The sequence below is a fragment of the Pelecanus crispus genome, chromosome 5 (genome assembly GCF_030463565.1).
Source record: "Pelecanus crispus isolate bPelCri1 chromosome 5, bPelCri1.pri, whole genome shotgun sequence".
Classification (NCBI taxonomy): Eukaryota; Metazoa; Chordata; class Aves; order Pelecaniformes; family Pelecanidae; genus Pelecanus; species Pelecanus crispus.
In genome coordinates this window covers 5,572,048-5,594,058 of record NC_134647.1, presented here as the reverse complement: position 1 = coordinate 5,594,058, position 22,011 = coordinate 5,572,048, and the positions used below count along the sequence as shown (strand labels likewise).

The window sequence follows — 22,011 nt, the reverse complement described above, 5'->3', positions numbered from 1 at the left end:
AGCAACATGCCACGATGTTAGAGAGATAATATTTTATACATGTAATATTTCAGTTGGCTTCCATGATAGCCTTCTGTTGTATTTTTTTATTGCAACCAAGTGGAGAAGGAGCTGGACTGGAATTTGCCATATTTCCCTTGGTCCCAGCTTGGACATTGGCCTGCCAAGAGATTTGGAGTCCTTTCTTCTGTTTCTCTACCTGTAAAATAGGACTGAGCATGATGCATATCTCGTTTGCACACATGGCAGAGTCTGCCTCAGAGCTGGGTGGACTGTTATGTTTCAATCATGCTCATTACATAGATAATTTTATTCTCATCATATTAACTCTATTAATTGAAATAGAATTATTCCACAATTATGTTAGTGTAACTGAGAGGTGAACTTGGCCCCAGGTCCTGTGCTTTTTCCTTATCTATATTCTCTGTGCTTAACTGTTTCACTATTTTTCATCAAAAAAGTCTTGTTTGGGCTTCGTCATTAATCAGTTCTGTTCCCTTGATTCTATACCCATGTGCTTTTTAGCGGCATTAGATTTCTCCGAGGGCTTTCATATTTTATAGTGTATATTTCAAAAAGTATGCTTAAAAGTATTGTTTAAAAGAGTCTCTTTGGCAATATGTGTCAGTGCACACCGTGACAAGGAACATAAGCTGTGGAATTATATTCCTTTTACGCTATCTTTGTTAAGTACTGTATTACGGCTAAATTGTGGCATCTAACACGTTGCCTTTCAAAATGCCATAAGATTTGAAATATGTAGGTACTGAAACTGAGATGATATCAAACTTCGCATAGCTAGTCTTGGCCACCTGACCTGCATAGTTTCCCACAGGGGAAAAGTAAGCTCCATTTCTTTAAATTTCCAATGAGAAGGGACATGTGTCTCCTTGCATTGAGTTACATTATATCACATCATGTGAGACAAAGTGACCCAATGCAACATGACAGGAGAGGTAAAAAACTAGGGTTTTTTTTTGTTTGTTTCTTTTATTACTGCAGTGAAGTAATTGCACTACAGATGCAATGAAATGGGGATCAAATTATTTTGTGCATGCCCTAAATGCACATGCTATTGCACAATATACCGACATGCTTACTAAATGTTGTTTAATGCACTGAGAAGAGGTTTTAAAACAGACAGTAGAGTGTCCTTGTTAGGCAATATGCCTATTCTTAGCCAAATAGTTGACAGCAGCATTCTCCTGCCCTAAATCAGATCAAATTCCCTTTGAAGTCAGCTTTTTTTTTTGCTTTTTTTTTTGTTTTTTTTGTTGGTTTTTTTTTTTTTTTTTTTTTTTTTTTTTTGTGCAGGAGCAATAAGTGCAGGATCCTATCCAGTCATGTTAACATGGTAATATTTTATTTTCTGTTTGATTTCTTGTTTGGTGAGGTTCATAGCCTTAATGGAAATAGGTCTTGATCACCTGTGATTTTGTGTTTATGGGTGTGTGTGCATACATACACTGCAATTTCACAGCCATGGCAAGACTGGAATTCAAACCTTCCCCTTCAAAGGGCCCAAGAAGATAGACAGAATAGAATAGAATAGAATCATAGAATCATTTAGGTTGGAAAAGACCTTTAAGATCATCCAGTCCAACCATTAACCTTACACTACCAAGTCTACCACTAAACCAATTAAGGGTAGAGTAGCAATTACATGTTTCCTGGCTTGGTGGCTGGATTATTTTTAATGAAAGTAAAAACTAGGAATCATTAAGATTGGAAAGGACCTCTAAGATCATCAGTCCAACCATCAACCCAACACCACCATGCCCACTAAACCATGCTATGCCTTGAGAGAAAGAAGGAGCATTGTTCAGTAGACAGCATGTAGAAAAAAAAAAAAAATTGTATTTCAGAGACCAATACTACTATTTTATATTTGTTACTTTAGAACAGTACTGAATATGCCTAAACTTTAGAAACAGTTATGTCTTTCTTCTCATGCTTATTGACTATCTGAGCTGCCACATATTCTGACAGTTATAGTAAAAAGTTGCATTTGAGAGTACAGCCAAAACCCAAATAAAGCAGAAACGTGCTATACTTTCTAGTCTCTAAATCTTCCCCCAGTTTTGGAATCAAATTTGAAAGAGTGTGAAATACCCTATCCCATTTTCCCTTACTTCCTGCCACCTCCCAGAGCTCTGCAAGAAAGATTGTTTTCCTGGATATTTCATCCACGGCCAGAACTGGAAGTACTGCAGCTGTGATGAGAGAATCTGTTCTCATGACATCTCTAGCCCCAAGGCAGGTAGAAAACCCAGACGAGCATCCAAACTTTTGTGTGTTTATTTGGACCAAACCTGGGTTTTGGAGCAAATGAGCTTCCCATCAGCAGTTCTGTCATCCTTAAGAGCTCATTCTTCTCGATTGTGGTCCTGAAGACAGACTCGTACTTTATAACCTCATTACACAAAAAAACAATGTTTAAAAATTAAAGTGCCAGGTGCCAACTCTTTTCAGTAGTTGGCTACTTCAACTTTGAGCTTTCCATTTTTTATCAGCAAATGATAAACTGAAAATTCAGTGTTCCCAGTTTAGATCTTTCTCAAAATTAAAGTGTAAATCTAAAGTGGGCACCTGTAAGCACTAAAACCTGAAGACATTTGGACACAAGTTAAGCAAATGGCTTAAAAAACTGCCAGTTGGTTGCATCAGGTTTAAGAACAACTTTGCAAGAAAGATCTAGAATTTGTGTTTTAACATTTTCAGGCCTGATTTTCTTTTTTTTGTGGGGGGTGATTTTTTTTTTTTTTTTTTAAATCAAGAAATTGAAGAGCTGGGAAAAGTAATAACATGACTGTAGATAAACTGTTGCAGAAGAATGAGGATGATACCACCATGAATATCTCAAAAGCATGAGAAAAGCTGGGGCAATGGGCTACTGATTGTGAGAAGCATTGAGCAAGTAGGGAGCTGAGGGATTTGGAGGCAGGTGGGAAGAAATGGGGTGGGAAAGGTGAATTTCCTGCAGCTGTGTGGAGCTGTGGGCATTGGCCAGAGGAAGGGTCATGTTCCTGGTCTGCAGCACTGGTCCTTTGCTGGCAGCCTGGGAGAAAACTCCTCATCTCTTCTGTGGTTTAGCTGAAAGCTATGCAGAGCATGTCCAGGTAGGTGTGGACTTCTACATATGGTGGTTTGTAGAAAATCTTTAGTTACGCTGAATGGCTGAAACTTGCAATCCTCCGGTCTTGTGGGTCGAATGATTTTTACGATGATCTAAACAAGAGAGACATCCTAGCGTACACTGAGCACGTTATGTGCCCATGCACCACCGGTTTCTTAAAAACTGCCATCGTTTTCCAAGAATCTCTTTTTGGATTTATTTTTTTTTCTTCATGTAAATTCTTTTATGGTTTTATGGCAGATGAGCCTGATTACATGAAAGTTTACCTTTAAAATACTTCCATTTATCATGCAGTTTCCTTACCTAGAAAATCCCAACGCAGCCACTGCTAATGTTTGATAAGATTTGTACCTGGTAGATTCTAAATTACATTAATGCATAAAGCCGGTGATGCCAGGCTCCCTATTGTTACAGTTATTAAAGCTGTAACTGAAATGATATCTTTCATATTGATCTTCAGCTAGCAGCTCTTATCCAGAAGCTTTGTTTCACATTAAAGACACTAATGATTGTCTCCACAAAATGAGCAGCTTAATAGTTAGAAAAAGTTAAATGGAAAAAAAGAAAAAAAACTTTGATAGCCACCTTTGATAGCTCTTCATTCCAACATCTCTCATAGCCACAAAGTGCAAGCCAAGCATTAATAGACCTTTTAATAAAATGACTTAAAAGAAATCAATGGGATTTCTCACAAAGCCTAATTTCCAGCAAGATATATTATTTAAATGTTTGTATTCCTTCTGAACAGCTCGCATCCTCCCATAGCTGCCAGAGTTTTTCCTGGGATTTCTCAGGGTATCTTCCTAAGGTCTTCACTTTTTATTTTCACTGGTCTGGTTTTGATTTATTACTGTATTGAAATTTTTTTTTTAAAAAAGGTAGAAATTGTAAGTCCTGTACTCTTTCAAGGCTGGTAAAATTTCCTGTAGACACAGAGACAACAGCAGAGTGTTTATTTGTGAGGCGGGGGAGCCGTCTAGTTACTCACTAAGAGCCTTTTTGAGCAGTTGCAGGTACTTTGGTTCCTTCATGGACCATAAGAAATCTTTCCCTTTCCTTACCTTCAGGGGAAAATGGCATACTCTACCAGTACAGCTCTCCAGCTGCCGTGGCGATTAATGTGTCTGCAAGAGAGGAGGCTTTGACTTAGGCTGGAGCTTGTAGGTAAAGAGAATATTATTGGATTTCCTTTTTTGCCTGGGACTTTTGGTAGGTTTTCTGTTAGCTTTTAGTTTGCTTGTTTGTTTTGGTTTAGGGTGAGGAGCAGCTGCTGGATTTCTTTTTGTATCTCACTAGATAACTAGATTTCCTCCCCCCCCTCTTTTTTGGCTATGGCAGACAGTGCAACATAGGTGTTTTCCATGAGATTGTGCAGTATAAGCAAATACATGTGAAATATTTATGTTCTCTGGGGTCATTTATTGTACGTGATATGTGACATCTATCTATTTAAAGACTGATACCAAAAGGAAGGACTTCTTTTTGATGACCAGCATCAAACCCACAAGTTCTTCTATTTAGAAGAAACAGGTTATATTTATAACTTTACATAAACGGAAGTATAGAATGCTGGCAAGGTAGAATATAAGGTATCAAATTAATTTGCACTCCTATAAACTGTAGTTCAACAGAGACGGTACCCTACTTGTTCACTGTGGGATGACTTTTCCCTGATAAGCTCTAGTCAATCCACAGTAATGATTAAGTCAAATACTTCACACATTAGATGTTTGTATAAGAAATCATGGGGTTAAAAAGAGAGAGGGAAGAGAAAGGAAAGAGAATCGTGTTGAGGGGAGAAAAAAAAAACACCCACAAAACAACCACAGAAAAGAGTGAACTATGCAGACGTCTGCAGCTACAAAACCTTTCCCTCTTCTCTCAGTACCATGTGGGTATTCAGCCCTTATTTCTGTTGCGTTTTCCCAGGCTCCAGTGGAAGAGTCTGGATTAAGCTAATGCAGGGACATGGTTTGGCCGCTTATTATTTATTACAATTTTAGTTCCAGGTTTCAAAAACAATTAGGGAAACTGCTTAATAGGAAAATGACTCTAATTACTTGTTAATTGAGGTTATCTGCTTCACATTATTCAGAACCTAAATTGTGTTGACACTTGTACCCAGATATGATTACTTAATAAACAGACTGAAGATGCATTGTGAATGCACGCACCCCCCAAAAAAGAGGCATTTTATTTTTCAATTCCGGTTTGCTCATCTGAAAGATGTTAAAAAAATATATAATTTACATTAAGATCAGTTATAGCATGTTCGTTCAAAAATATAAATTATACACTTCAAATAGTGAAAAGATGAAGTACTGAAATTTAAAAGTGAAAGGGTTTATTAAGCTTAAATATGGTATGTTCAGGTAAGTTTTACACAAAATTAGAAACAGGGTTGCATAAAGTATGGTGTTACCCCCTGAATAAATAATTTAGCTGATAAATCAAATATCTGGACCCAAATAAAATACCAATGTTAATATTTGTCATATTAGTATTTACTCGTGTTTGATTTTGAGGATCTACTTTTGTAGAGGAGTGCTATTTTTTGAAAAATAAACTCATTTGGGGGTGAGAGAGACAGGGTTCTGAACAAGATTTAATTCTCTCGAACAAGGTAATTCTATAGTGGGAGAATAAAATCAAAGTATCCTCTTTTCCTTCTACATTAGTGTGCTCTGGGACCTCTACTTTTTCACAGAAATATACAATCCCTATTTTTTTAAAGAGTTTTGGGCCATGAGTTAGGTTTCATAATAACCAAATGACTAATGACATATAAGACCATGATTCCATGTGATGGAAATCTGTGTATTTGTTTGGCCACGTCGGTGTGGGTAGGGTCAACCATTTTAAAGTATTGGTTTTTATTTTCTGTTTTTTTAATTTTTTTTTTCAAATGTAGGTTGCAAACATAATAGTTTTCTTAGGAAAACAAAAATGTTTATTACAGAAAAAAAATCAATAAGAAAAGAGGAAAGGTAACATTTTTGTTCTAAAGACATGACTAGCGAACCTGTTGAGAAAAGAGAGATTTCACCTGTGTTTCACCTTGAAATTTCCCTGTTTGAAATTAGAGAAAGGCCTCAGTTCAGGCAGAGAAGCCGTGATTTCAGCTTTGGAGTCCATTTCTGTGCCTTAGACCGGGGACTCTCAGTTGCTAAGGCATTTTTGGAAATGCAAACCTCCACAGGCCATGGTGGTCAGGCAAGGAAAAGGGGAGGCAGGAGAATGGGGGGAGTGGAAGAAAGTTAATGTTTCAGATAGAAGGGGGCTAATTGCACACTTCACGGGATTATTTATTCCTTAATATGCAAGCGTGACTCTTCCACCTTGAATTTTTTGGACTTGTATTTTCCTTAGCTAAATACCCTTTTAAGGCATTTTCTATACAAATACTATTACTCTCTTCTACTTCAGATTTTGCCAAGAAACGAGGGAAAGTTGCAAAGCCCACAAGGATGGAAGTTTTAGAGCTGTGTTTGTGCCCATTAATTTTCTCTTCTATGATATTTTCCCATTTTCACTCTGTTTGACATTGAGCCTGAGCTTTGTTCCTGACTTGTAGCCTATGGCAGTGGAACAGGGAGATGAGACATCACGGAGATGTGGAGCACACATAAAAAGAGAAGATGTGTAAAAACTGAAATGACATGGCAGCTGAAGCAGCTTGTTGCTCAGCTTGGTTGCATGTTTGAGTGGAGAAAGCGAGGTAAATTGTGATATGTAAGAGAATAACACTCGACAGGGTGTATGGTTGTAAGGTATATGGATGCTCAATCATGTGGTGAGGCAGAAGGCTAAAGGACAAGCGCCTTCAGTATCCGCACAGTCTGTAGATATCCGTATGACCTACAAAACAGAGGGTGTTAGGCTCAGAAAAATATCACTTACCAAGCATATGCAAGCAATTTTAAGAAAAGAAACATCCATCTATGCCATTTGACTACCTCTTAATCTTTCAGTAATTATTAAAAGAATAAAGTTTAGGGAAAAAAAAATCAGGGTCACACACTTCTGTGTGCATTTGCACCATAAACAGATGAATTCTCACAGTAGTATATATGCAAACAACCATTTCCACTTCCCACTGGTTATACTTAAGCACCTATTAGAGTTACACGTGCCCTTATGCTAATTTTTCTGAACATTTACAACAGCCACTATATCTGTGCCTGAATGGGTTTCTGTAATAGATCTGATGATCTTCAAATCTGGCGTAGGGTTTTTTCAGTCAGTCTCCATTTACAGCATTTTGGATGTTTGAGGTGTGAGGAGAATGGCCCTTTGTATACTGATATTAGAATATTTTAAGATTTTTATTCAGAGCATTGTTAAAATTTTGTTACTTTTAAAGCCACATAGAAAATAGCTTGCAAATTAGTTTCTATGGCAATGTGTCATAAATTGCTGAAGAAATTATGATTTAGGGGGATTTATCTTCCATTGTGTTCCACTGTAACACACACACATGCTTAAACCTGCAAGAAGATAGAAGCAGATATTTTAAAAATCAGCATGATGCAGTATGCCGGCTTGCCTCTGCCTTCTGAATGTATGTGCACCTGTAAAAATGAGACAAATTCTCCCATTTTTGATTTGGTGACTTTCCTTACAGATAAATAGATGACTGTATAAAATGTAGCACAGTGCACCGCAAAATCAACTTCATTATTTTAGCATGTGGAAATTGTAGATTCCAGGTAGTTCTGTTCTTTCTATAAGACAACGTGCCGTGCATTCACCATTTTAAAAATCTATAGTCATTGAATCTAGGTAGTGACAAACTGACATATATTGACTAATTGACTGGTTTTTGTAATGGCACCCATTATAGAGATAGACAGGCCCTTTACACAGAGTAAAGCAGCCAAATGCTAAACAGTGTATAAAATCTTCCCTGTAATAAACTTCACCCAGATATTGTGTTGCTGAAGGGAATCCTGCAAGCACTGCAGTGCTGGACCAAACTGATGCTTTTACTCTGTCCTGGAGTTTTCCAAATTTCTTAAGTTCTGAACTCTGTGCACAGGAATAATGTCTAATCTTGTACCTCTGATTTTAAGAGCTTAATGCCAGCACTTGTCCCAGCACACTCTTAAAGTGATGCAGCTGTTAATACTGATGCAGAAAAGACAGGAGCAGTCAATTAATATTTGTGGGGTTTTGTTTGTTTTAAAATCAGGCGTGATTTGCTTACAAGAAACTGATTATGAACTTTCTACATTATTAATGACTAACAACATGTTGAATGGCACCTACCAGTGATGTTAATTTTAGAAAAATTTTTAAAAAATTGGCAAAATTTTAGGAAATGTAAATAAATGTCATGCTAGAGCCTTAAAGAGTTTTCTGAGGTGGTCCTTGCCTGTTGATTTCAATCTTAAGTAAATAATGGGTTGTCATGGAAATTACAAAAGGTTCAAAAAGGGCAGTCATTGTGCCAGTACTCAAAATGGGAAAATGCCATGACTTGGAAAATTTTGTAGGCAGATTAACCTAATAGAACATTGGGTCAACTAATGGAAAAACTGTTGCAGGTTTAATTAAAAAAAAAAAAGAAGTTAGGAATATTGTTGATGTCAGTCATCATAACAGAATTAGAAATAAATATAACACCCCCAATAAAAAGGATTATTTTTTGATACAATTGTTGAAAAAGGCAGCCATATTTGTGAAGTATAGTGAAAGTTTGTAAGTCACTCGACTTAATAGTACGTGACATTCTGATTAAATATTAGCTATGTGCTGTATCAGTGAAGCACATGTTAAATGGATTAAGAACTGATTAATTTACACATTTCAGAAAGTAGTCCCTGGGGAATCATCATCAACTGGGTGAATTTTTAGAGTTGTTCTCCAGGGACTACTACTAAGCTTGACACTAATCACTCTTTTTATCCATGATATGGAAGTAAATAGAACAGTTCTAATAACATTTTAAAATAAAGCAAAGATGGATGGACTGGCAAATAGGTCTGGGTAAAGGCGCTTGTGGAGAGTGATCTGGATTGCTTAATGGCTGAAAGTGCATTTTAATTTATCCAAATATATCTATATATGGGAAACACAGACCGTGCTGTTCCCAGAACTAGCAACTGTATTCTGAGATTTTACTGCAAAACATAGCTCCTATGGGTGTTTCAGTATGAAAAAGTTTGAGCTGACCCTTGTAAGTGATAATGAAGAAGGGAGATGGGAAAAGTTCATTTCTGTCAGTGGCACTGAGGAAAAGGGAACTAGAATAGTGATACTAACATAATGAAGATTATGCAAGGAAGAGGCAAAAAAAAAGTATTGAAGGTTAGGAAAATTATCTTGCCAATGAAGGACCTACAGACGTCAGCATGTTTAAATTATCTGAAAGAAATTGCAAGGCAATTGATTTCCTACTTACCTACATTAAGGGACAACACTGGGCACCAAACATTTCTTTAATGTAGCAGAAAAAGGCAATACAAGATGAAATGTCTGGAAGTTGGAACCCCCTCAAAATAAAATGAGAGTTACAGTTTCCCACTAGTCTTTGCGAAATGTACTATCAAGAGAATTGGTAAATTCATCATTCTTTCATGCCTTCAAATAAGAAATGGATCCCTTCCAGGGAGATATCAAACAGAAATTTCCTAGGCTAAGTCCAGCACAGTTTGCATAAAATATTTATATAAGCATTTCTATAAACAGTGCCATCTTGATTCCTCATCCATGTCAAGGGGTGGAGAAGCAAAGAGATCCAGTGGCAGGTGCTATTTGAAAGCCTTCATTTGACTGGGGATGAAAGACGAAGAAACCCAGCACATAAGAGATAAATCAAAGCCTTTTTCCCTCCATTACGTGATGTGTGTTTGTGACTTTGCTGACAGTGGGGTATATATGTATGTACTGCATCATATATATGCACTGAAATATATACTCAAAGTTCTGTTTTCACATACCACCAAAGCTTCTAATAACATTTGGCTTATTTGTTTTCCTGAGGTCTTTTTTTCCCTTTTTTTTTTAAACTTTTAGGTTTGGGGTTTTTTTGATAAGGTAGATGACTTCTCTGGCAGTGCACCCAGAGTTAAGTACAGCCTTTATACACTGCCCACATTTTGGATGGCAGTGGATGATTCTTGTTTTGTTTTGCTGAGGGTTTTCTATTATATGTAAGGTAGGTGACTTCTCTATCAGAACAGAATGACAAAAATCAAATCAGCGGCAATTTCCAGTCTGTCTAGACGCTTCAGAAGTTTCAAACAGGATAATTCCATTTCTTCTTTTCTTTATCTGCTGCATTAGCGTTATGTGGTTTGCTGTCAGTGTAATGCCACAAGAGTAAAACCAGGAGATTCAGTGTGCTTGGATCAGAAATATGCACTTCCCTCTCCTACGCGTTCTTTGTGGTACATGGGCAAATTTGTGGAGTGAGCGCAAAAGGGAGTGTTGTATTATTTAAAACGTTTCTTTGTCTATGAAAGGCAAATAATGAAATAGTACTTAAGCAATATGGACAATATCACTTTGCAAGTGTAGTTCTTGCTTTGCCAAGATACAAATGGATAACACGTTTTTTTTTTCTTCTTTTTATCTTGTTTGACAAAGAATTGAATCAAGAACCCTGAAGCCCAATACAAATTTGATGAACTAATTTTGGTATTTTAAAAAAACCCCAAGAACCTGACCTTTGCATTATAGTACTTTTACTGTGTCAGCAGATTTTGGCAAAAGTGCTAGAATAATAATTTTGTGCAAGATGAAGGTAAATTGCAAGTGGAGAGTCCCAGAGCTGGGTAACAGTGTTAGCAATCACTGCTGTCCTACCTAGTTTGCTGCAAGTGTGTGATTAAACATAAAACTGAGAAATCTCAGAGGAAGAGTGAAGAAAATTTAAGCTTTTAAATATTTTCATTCTTTTCCTAGCAGCATATCGTGATGTCAAACAGAATAGGAAGGAGTCATCCCGCTAAATGACCTTTGCAAAATCACCCATTTGCTTAAAAAGCTACTTGAGGTAGATCAGTTATTATTTTGACTGTTTCTTTCAAGTTAGTGTTTATAATGGCACCTGGGAAAATCTGTTTGAAAACTTTGCTTCATTCTTTCTTCTGGTGCATACACACTTTGGCCCTCTGAACAATGCTAATAAGAAATACTGATTTTTTTTTTTTTTTTTTTTTTAAAGATATTACAGGTCATGATGATATGAGAGACTAATATGAACCAACAGGGGTGGGGAAAAAAAGCACTCACAAGCTTATTCAGGTTATTAATGCAAAGGGAAGGGGGAGCAGGTGGCAAGTTAGATGGCCTTCTAGATATTATCAATCTGACAGGTATCCAAGTGATTCTGTATTACAGTCTCTAATTTTGATCTCTGAATAGTTTTTAATAAGTTTTAGCTATGGGGTTTTCAGCTGTGCCCTGTGTTAGAAGATGTTCCTTCCAATCACATTAAAATTGTGCTTTGTGAAAATTCCTGTACTGACAAAACCAAAGGACTTTCTGTTGTAAAAGCCAACGCTTTACCTCTGTCTTGCCTGGAATCAGCAACCTAAAAGTTAGAAAGGAGGTAGTCTTAGTAGTTTTTTCCCTTCAGATTAAAGAAGCTGAACTAAGCTTGGAAGTCAGAGCGAAATAGTTTTAATTCAGGTTCTTTGACTTTTGTCACTGGGTGTTCATAGCGACTTTTTTTGGCTTGTGTTCCTTATAAATCTAATTTCTTCCTGGAGCCAGGACTTTTTCGGCACTGTTCCTGTGAAACTTGGACACAACGATTTGACAATATGTCCAGACCAAAACAGATCAAGTAGTCACACATGACTGATTCGGCGGAGCATGCTCAAAGACAAGACTGATGCCTCCGTGCAGCAAACAATTCTCTAGGGTAGGGACAGCGCGCTCAAATCCAGTCACCCCAGAGTAAACACTGAGTTAGACACAGCTTAAATGTGCCTTTGAGCGCAGGCTTCCACTGCTGACTAGATGAGAGCCCCAAGCCAGGCTGCAGATCCGGCCATGCCGTAGCTTTTATACCTCTTTTCGGCCTGCTAGCAAGCATCTGTAATCGTTAGGGCAGTATTAGGGTGCTCACAGCAAGGGGAAGGGGAAGAAAAAAAAAAAAGAGACAAACACCTGTTAGAATAATTTTGTGAATATGTTTGATGGGTACTTGCAACTCATTTTATTAATTTTCCATGAGTGTTTGTAAGTGATAGTTTGTTCACCAGAGTGTTGGCAGACAGGAGGAGTCCTGGAAGACTCAGTTGGAAATATTCTCTGCTGCAGAGACCTCTTTGATTTTCCTCTCCCTCCTCCTTTTAAAAGTTTGAATCATCTGATCAAAGAGCAGAAACTATAGTATGTAACTTTTCTAATGACTCTCATAATGTGTATGAAGGACAGCTAAAGAACTATGAATGATTTGTGCATATAAATCCCATGGTATTTTTACATGTGAAGTTGTTCAAATAATGTCAATTAAAATGTAGCTTATTATTTAAAATATAAAATTATTATTACCTGTCAATTTGCTGTTAATCGGACTATATTTGGGAAGAAAATGATATTTTAATTTTAACATTGCCGCTTTGTTTTAAAATATCCGCTTTAAATATCTGTTTTAAAATATCTGCTATAAAAGCCAAAATATATGTTGGCTTTTGGACTCAAAAAAAGAGAGACAGAAGTTTTTCTTCTCTACTAATTTTTATAAAAAGACTCCCTTGTTACCAAGTAGGATTTTGTCAGGTATTATTTCAAAGGGCAATGACACAAATTAAAATGAATCTTTATTAAAATGACTTTTTTAATATCCACCTTTACTGGTGCCATTGTTTACCATGGAATGTTTTATGCAGTACGGTATATATGGAATGGGCATTGAGGGTAAACGATTTTAGACAGGTCTGGATTTGATTCACGCTGCTTTCAGTACGATCTACCTTTGAGTTTTATACGCTGCGGCCACTGAGTGATGTGCGCTGCCCAAGGTAGTGTGAAGCTAAGTTGTGTCTCGGAAGCAGGCTAGCCTGGTGAGCGATATAAATGAGGTTCATGCTCTGGTTCATGCAGCGACGGCTACGCTGGTCTGGTGTGTGAGCCACTTTGGTTCAAGTTCGCCCAGGTATCGCTCCACTGCCATTGACACTGTAGAGCATGTTGTGACACAAGAATCTTTGCAATTTCCTTGTATCATTCCGTTTTGTACTTCTTTTTTTCCCCAGCATATTCCGCCCCGCTTTGTACTTCTGGCACATACATGTCCACAGGTGTTATTAAGTGTAGGGTAGCATGTGGTGTCCATGCTTCAGTGCTATCGCAGAGGAAGGACTTCCTGCAGGAAAAAAATGATCACTTTCAGTATTTTGCAGGCTGCCCATCTAAGCCCATCATTGCCTGGCATCTACACACTAAGGGCAAGGATCCAGCGAACTTGTGAGTGGGCACCATGCCATCTGAACAGATGGGCATGGAAGTAGGCAGCCAGTAGACCATGTATGTGCATCAACTGTGGGTGTTGAGGGCAAGATTCCCAGTGGAGAATGTCCAAACAGCTGTCTGGCCTGAGCCAACATGCCTACAACCAAGCAAAAGTGCCATCCCTAAATCCTGCTGAGTTGGATTAACCTTCAAAAATAAAAATTGCTTCTGCAGTAGCATAAGGTGAGTTTTTGGCTTGTTTAAATCTGAGAGAAAGAATTGGGTAGGCAGGTTAAAGAGATGCACTAATGTACAGTCCACTAGAGAGGAGTGAGCATTTGTCTAAGAATATTAATAATATTTTATACAAGGGTATTTATGTGGTATACAGTAACTGATGACTTGCAGGAGTGTGACATCAATGTTAATTATGCTCTTTCTGTTAAGATGGTCCTTTCAGGAGAGACTGGGCTTTTGAGTGCATTTTAATTGTAATGTATGTGCTGGATGTGATTTTGTAAAGGCAGCTCTCTTGGATTTTTTTGCGCATCTACTTACTAAGTTTTAATGTTTGGTTTGTTTGTTTCGGTTTTTTGGTTGGTTTTTTTTTTTTTTTTAATTCCCCTCACCCTGAGAATACTATTCTGGGGTGCAATTTCAGGTGAGAGTTGCTGACAGTTTGCTGTCATAGCTGAGTTCTCACATTTATTGTCTTTATTTTTCTAAGATGCAAAGGAGGCATGAAAAGATAATCTGTCATTACTCTCTGTCTGTATTAACTCTGATTTTTACCTTTTATAGACATAACATCAAAGAACACATTTTTGCAGATGTAGATGTCAGAGGCAAAGAACACCAAAATACTGATGTCTACTGCATTTTTGATCCTGCTGTTTTTACTCCTTATTTCCTCTATCATTGGTGCACTACTCATCTGTAATTTTACCAAAGCACCTGCAGTAGTTAAGATTAATATATTCTAATATTATGGTGAACCAAATGTAACAACTGCGTTATGAATAGAAAAATCTGAATAGGAAACTTATCAAAATATTTTATTTCATAATATATATTTTTATGTATGCCTAGATGAATACTGTCACAGTGTGTGTGTGGCTGTATTTTGTTACATATTACAGGCTGTAACTGAAAAGGCTAGTACAAATATATAAAAAGCCTCATTTTAAATGTTCTTTTCTTGAATCAATGAGTATTGTATTTAATGCAATTAAAGCATATTGAAGCTTTGAGACCAGGTTCCAGTTTGATTTCCATTTGGAAATCCTGAGGATTAGAGGCAACGCAGCTGTTGGTCTCTTTGTAATAGTTGGATCCCCAGGTACACAAATCTGAGTGACCTGCAGTCAAATTTAGAGCAGCCTTAGGATTTCTCAAACTTCTATGGGTGGTAAGAACCTTTTGTGGCTGTCTCCTCTTCCACATATGGTTTTGGCAGATCTCCTGCTCCTGAAAAGGCTAAAAATGAAGCCAACTACATCAGCTGGGACTCCCTCAAAGCAAGGATCAATTGGACAAATTTCAAAGTCCATTTGAGTAGCTAGAGAGGAACAAAAGGGGTCCCACTCCAGGGAAAATCTGCTCCTGGGAAACAGCAAGCCATTAATGGAGAAAAGTACCTAGCGCCTGATGTAGGCTTATCCTTGGGGTTAAAATATTAGCCCAAACTGGGTACCCCAAATTTGGAGCACACCTCCAAACACTTTTGGGAAAGAAGGTGACATAGTTTCAAACAGACCATGCTTTGTAGTCAAGCTCATGTTTATTTATTCTCTGATCGCAGAGAGTCAGTTCATCTTAACACTGGCTGAAATTTAAACTAGAATCTGAATAATTATTTTGCTCTTATTTCATGAATGAAGCGGCTGAATAAATTGAGATACTCCCGCAGTAAAAGTGCCGCGGTGCTTGTCTACACCAAGTTCTGAAGCCAGGGAGCACGCCCACGTGATTAAATTGCCTTGATATAAAATACCTACCTTCACAGGCTTGAATATGAAGGAGGACCCTCGCACTGTGGGAAAGGTCTATAGGATTCTGATTTATAAGGGAGCAAGAGGTCAAGGGAAGTAAAACTATTATCATTATTTTCACAGGCTCTGGAGATCTGAACTGAATATAGAGGGCAGTGTGCTCAAAGGGAGACATGCAGGGGGAATGCAACACAACCCTGCTTTTTTTTTGCTTTTTTTTTTTTTTTTTTTTCCCCACTGACTTCAGTCTGCAGATTCTGCTGAGAGCATGTCATACGTAACAAACTCAAGCCTGTAAGGACTGTGAAGTGGTTTTCTTATTAAATGATGCATAGAGAGATTATCTGGTCTATAGCCAGCGCACAAAAGCTCCTTCCATGCAAGTTCCTATTCCTGAGCAAAGCGTTTGGTCACCTGCGTAGTAACGAGTTTTCGGGGGCCTGGGGATGGGGAGGGAGGCTGAGGAGCAAATGAGGGCTGGTGGGGGCAGGACTGAAACCGCACTTCATGCCCCTCTCTCTCCCTGCAAGCCTTAGGAAAAAAAGGCAGAGAGAGCTAATGTCATGTTATACTGCCTTGTAGTCTCCATTACCTTTTCTTCTGAAGAAATCTGTTTGGGACAAGTAAGGAGAAAAAAAAAGAAAAACTCCGTGTGGTTCTAATGTAACCCTGTGGAGGATGGTGTTAGGAGGGCTCCAGAGCAAGCCAGGAGCACCAGTGGCCAGAGCTGCGGGCAAGGAGCCTGCTGGGGCGCGGGAGCTTTCCCCGGGGCTGAACGGGGTCTTCTGCTGAGCTATTGCACAGCTCTAGCGCACCGAGAGCATCCACAGCAGCAAGTCAAGGGGGAAAGGGGTCGCTCCCACTGTTTCTTGACAGCCTCTATTTCGTGAGGATGGACCAAAAACCTTTATCTGTTGAGATGACAAAGGAGCATCTCCGCGTGGGGAGGCCTGTGGGATTTTCTCAGTGCAGTGCCTTTCTCAGCAGGAGAGAAGCCACATCATAGCAGAGCTGTTTCCAAATAATTTCTGTAGATAACGATGGACTTGCCGTACTGCCCAAGATTGGATCTTTAAAACTAAACAAATCACTCTGAGCATGGCAGTGAGTGAAATGGTACAGGGTTCTCCTTCTTCTTGCCATTGCCTAGGTGTCTTTCAAGGGATGGGGCCATTAAGAAACGCTACAGTACATTTTTGTTAAGTTTTCCTATCTAAGCAATTATGAGCTGTCACTGCCGTATGGGAGTGACTGGGAACAAAATGACCGCAGACAGCACTAAATCAGGTATCACCCCTCCTTCCCTGTTGAGGGAATGGTTTTCACAAAAGTTCATGTGACTAAACAATAAAAGTTTATACTTTTATTGCAAACTTTCAAGCTGCCACCAGTAAGTTCGATCCTACAAAGAATGGAGTGTTCTGGCCCTGATCCAGAAAAACACTTAAGCCCGTTGCAGAGTGCTTTGCTGGATCAGGTCCAGCGCGGAGCAACACGCAGTGGTAGGGGTTCAACAGTAGGGGTTTTCTCTCTCTTTTGGGTGTTTATAAAGGAATCTCCACATACATGACTGCAGTGTGGGTAGGATGAAACAAAACAATAGTTAGACCCCTAAAAAGAAAGGTCAAAGCATGAACAGCGTGACAGTTTTTTGATAGAAATCTAACAAAATCTCCATGAGAACCTGCTCCTGATGGAGCAGTACAGTGATTGATGGAGAAAACAGCAGGTAGATGTCTTCCCAGGGTTTCTCATCCGAAGTGGAGCTCTGCTGCGCCAGGTGCTGCTTGTTTGAACAAACTATGGTTTTCCCAGGCTACTTGTAAGTGAGGTTTGTGGGTAAATAACCTGTGGTGAATAACTTATTTGATAATCTTGGAAACTACTTAGAAATGTCTTGCAATTATCTTAATTATTTAGGGATACAAGTGAATTCAGAGTGACGTTTCAGGAAGTAATTAATTGTCTATACTTTGCACTAGAGCAGCCTGTCTGGGCCTTCTGAGAAATGCTAGTTGGTTTTGTTAGGTTTGGTTGAAATAAAAAGGAAGTATGCTGCTTCTAGCTGACTAGATGAATTAGGTCAGAAATATGCTTGTAATGGCAAATAAAATCCAAATCAGTCCTCCAAGTCTCTTTTTAAATCAACGCCATGTTATTTGAAGAGGCTAACAATGAGTTACAACGAGTTAGTTATGATGAATTTCCACAAAAAGAGGGAAAATTTAAAGAACAAATGGGAACACAGAAAGAAATGAAATTAAACACCAGGTTATTGTATTTTACTTGATCAGTGGTAAAAAAGTAGTTGTCAGATGGTTGTCCCTTCACGCCGGGATACCAGGCATATGTAATGGAGGCTTTGCCTTTGTAGAAAGGATGATGACGGATTAGTGCTTAGATGCTGGAATAACTCTGGTAGGAGATGGATACCCTTTAGCTAAGGGAAGGGGGGGAGCTCCGCTGAGGCTGAATTTAACAAAACCAGACTTGCCCACAGACTTGCAAGCGCTCGCAGAGTGGATTTTTAATGCTGCAGGTGACATTGTTGCTGACTGAAGAATGTTCATCAAATCAGAAAACTGCTGATAAGCTGCCTTTCCCAAAAAGGGATCTCACGAACTTCTGTAAATCTCTGCCTTTCATCATACCCTGGGAGGTGAGGTAGAGGACTTGTGACAGATATTATTTAGGTTTTTTCTTCAGTTTATCAGGGTAATCGAATGGAGCTATAGAGAGAAAAAAAAAATCTCAAAGCATCTCCTTTATGGTCTGTCTATTAAAAAAATGAATGAAAGAATGAAAATAATTGGACCTACACTTCTCTTTGAATGTTTTGGTACACCTGAAAATTGTGAGCATATTGAAACATTGAGTATGTTGAATACTGTCACCCAGGTTCTGCTAAGAACACTTTGACATTGAACTGAGTACATAAAGGAAGGAAGTAAAGGAAGTGACATGATTAACTCATTCAGCAGTATTTGTAAAATATATTTAAGACCAAATTTGTATAAGGCCTGCTGGAATTTTACAAAATCAGTCTTAAAGAATATATTGCCTCTGTTACTGCTGAGTTTTTTCAAGTAGTTTTGATTAATTTCTTTTTTTTTTTTTTTTTTTAAGTTCTATTTCCAAACTAAAAGGCTGGTAGAAATGAGTAAGAACTTTGTTGAAGTTTCCATTAATTCTATTTGTAAGCCAAATATTTGGGGTGTTATTCCAGAAGAGCTTGGTCTTGGCTTACAAAGTTGTGGATTTTGGTTGTATTTCTGAAACTTGATTCAGACTTTGGAGCATCAGTACTTTCTTGCATGAAATTGCTCATTGCTGGCACACAAAATAATGTAATTTATTTTTGCCCTGTAAGAGAAACACCTTTTTATAAAAAATATCACATTAAATAATCAGGTTGGTCTATTCTTTCTCCTTGTACACATGCAGTTTTTCCTTAATATTTCTACTTTGCATACAGCGAAGAGGTTTTTAAAGCACATGATATCCATAACTGGATTTTAAATTTTTTTTTCCTCCTTTCATACTTCCTGGAAATCTTACTATTGTCTTTTTATTATACTACCACTAATAATTTGCTAGTACTACTAAAATAGTACTTTTTACTATCTCCTTCCTTTTTTTGGTTGTGGAAGGATTTAGTGCTTCTGATCTATTTTTTTCAGCATGTATCAAAAGTGAACATTTCTTTTGCTAATGCTCTGATCGCTGAACCAAAGACCAGACTGAAAGCCCTGATCGGTGCTGTACACTTCACAAAGTTGCATATAGGGCCCCCAACAGACACGTATGGTTCCTGGAGAGAGCAGCTGAATGTTAAAATAGATACTGTGGAGTGGTGGTGTGTCTTGTTATTTAATTTGGATGAGTGAAGAATATATTTTAGAAAGCATCGCTGGGCAATATGCTCTGTTGTACGTTAAGGAATAATTAGGATGGGGGATCTGGGTAAGAAAGACTTTCTATGATCTAGACCTGAATAGTTTAGTTATATGTCTTGTGCACTATAGAACCTTCAGAGCTGTTGAACAGTAAAGATAAAGAAAAAGATAAATTGAATTAATTTATTTTGAATTTATATACATGCCTCTGCCTGCATTAATATTAAGTTCCATCCAAAATCTAAATAGAAAGACTGTAATCTTAGAAGTTCTCTCAATAGCATCAGCAAATCATTCTTGTTTACCCTACATGCTAATAAAACAGGAACATGACACTCCTGAAAACAAGATTGCAAAATACAGAAAATGTGGTCTGACATTTTTTTTCTCCCCAAAGGAGGGACTGCCACTAACTAAAGTATTTCTTATGAAAGCTCGATTGCTTAAGATGCAGAATATTAAGAGAGAAAAACACTTTAGGACACAGCCATGTCACCAGCTGTTACTCACCCTTAATGAAATTGTTAAGTGATATTCTTCATAAATAGGTCAGAGAAACTTTTGAATTGTGAAGAATGTTTTATCTCTTTCTTTGAAATGTTTGTATTAAATTTGGAACTGGTAATTCATTAAGCTCATTAGCTCTGACTAGGAGAGCAGAGCAATATCTAGGATATAGATTTCAAGGCTTAAAAATGTTAGTGCTTACAAATAAACATGAAAGCAATGTGTGGAGAAAAAATATGGGATCATAACATGTTTAACTGTTTTTTGAGCGTGGCCCTCTGGATTAATTAAGAACATTTTCTATATTCAGACACTTGAATATAAACAGAATACATTATGACTTTTGGTTAACTCTGTTTTAATAGGGAAAAAGAGAATGCATTATGATGAATACAGTGGAAACTAGTTGAGCCTATATTTTGTTGTTTGCTTTTGGGCTTCAGTTAAAAGAGGAGATAATCACTGAATTTTACAGGATTCCAGCTCCAAATTCTATTATTACTGATTGATATTGGATTTAAACTGTAGGAGTTTTTTACATACATATATATGTACACACGCACACATGTACACACCTTTGGGTGACCTGTTCTTTGTGGCAGATTTGTAAGGAAGTAAAATGCTGCTGAGCTCTGCCAAATGCTTGATTTGTGATAAAACTTCTATTTAGTCTTAATAATTTCTGGTATAATGCAGTAATTTTCCAGAGTTAAGTCACAGATGGTTATATTGGCTTCCTCCTAGAAAAGAGGGAACTGGAGGAAATCAAGGACTCGGTGCTTGGGAACAGTAGTCGAATCGGAGTCCAGTATTGCTGTAGCCTTCCAGTCATGGAGATTTTAGAAGCAGCCTTGAAAGCAGCTTAAACAGACCGGATATATTATGTGTTTGTCCCAATTATTTTCTAGTTTCTTCATTGATTTGCTCTGTGGCCTTGAGATTATAACTAGCATCCTTCCCATTTCTGTAAAATGGGTTTAAAAGGACCTAACCTGTTAAGCAATTTTTGAGATTCCCGAGGGAAATGTCATAATTTAAGATGATCATTATCAGTTGGTTAATTTTTAGGTAAATTTGCCAATGTGACATCACAAAGAAACACATTTATACCAGAGAAGTTTAGAGTTTAGTAGCTGTACGTTTCAAATACACGAGGCTCAGAGGAGCACCAGTTTTCACAGAAATGCGGTACTGAAAGAAACCAGGTTTCCAAAACTCCATCCAATGCATGCTGTGTATGCCCACTAATTAAATTTGTTGGTCCATCTTTACCTGCATGTATTTGAATCCTTTCTGAATTTAAATCCTTGATTTTTTTTTTTCCTTTTTTAGGTAAATCGTCACAGAAGAAATCATTCCCAACACAACTTAACGCTTGCAGACATCATTAGTACACAGGACCACACAGTAAGCGATTGCTCTATAGAACTGATAAATCACTCTTGTTATTTAAAATGTTTATAATGTAAATGTTACACACGCTTTACTAAAGAATAAATACATGAGGCTTTGGATGCCTCAAGATGTTAAGGGATTTGAGGGACTTTGATTAATCAATAAAAAGAATAATTTTAGAAGATACAAAGCAATTTATATAGCTTGACTTTGCTGTTAATTCGGTTGTACTAGACTGATGTTTCATCAGCGTTAATACTCTCTATAAAGGAATGTGACCACGTCTTTGTCCTGTCTTTGCCTGTATTAAGGTATTTTTAATATTAATATAATTTTTTATAAGTAAAAGTGATCATGAAATTTAACAAAATTTTCCTTGACATTAAAAGAATCTAGAGGGAATGAGAAGCATAGATGTTTTCTTATTAAAAGAAAATGAATATGCAAATACAGATTCATCAAAGAAATGCTGGTATCAGTGGTACTTTTACCTACACAAACTTTTCAGGATTAGGTAGGTTCAGAAGCTTTGAATTCTTCTAATTAAGGGAATTATAGAACCTGTATGTGAGAGAGTGATAATTGCTTTTCCTTATAGTTTCTAATACTATTAACTCATGAGAGTCTTTTTTTATTATTATTATTATTATTTAGAAACTCAAATATTTACACATACATA

The 22,011-nt window shown here is 37.5% G+C and overlaps 1 protein-coding gene across 1 annotated transcript in view; it reads left to right on the top strand.

The window, feature by feature from the left end:
- ARHGAP15 (Rho GTPase activating protein 15) overlaps positions 1–22,011 on the top strand; it is a 322,363-nt gene that overhangs the window by 15,729 nt on the left and 284,623 nt on the right. Inside the window, exon 3 of the mRNA XM_075710898.1 lies at positions 21,270–21,344. Within this exon, the coding sequence (XP_075567013.1) occupies positions 21,270–21,344 (75 nt within the window). The remainder of the gene's footprint in view (positions 1–21,269; positions 21,345–22,011) is intronic.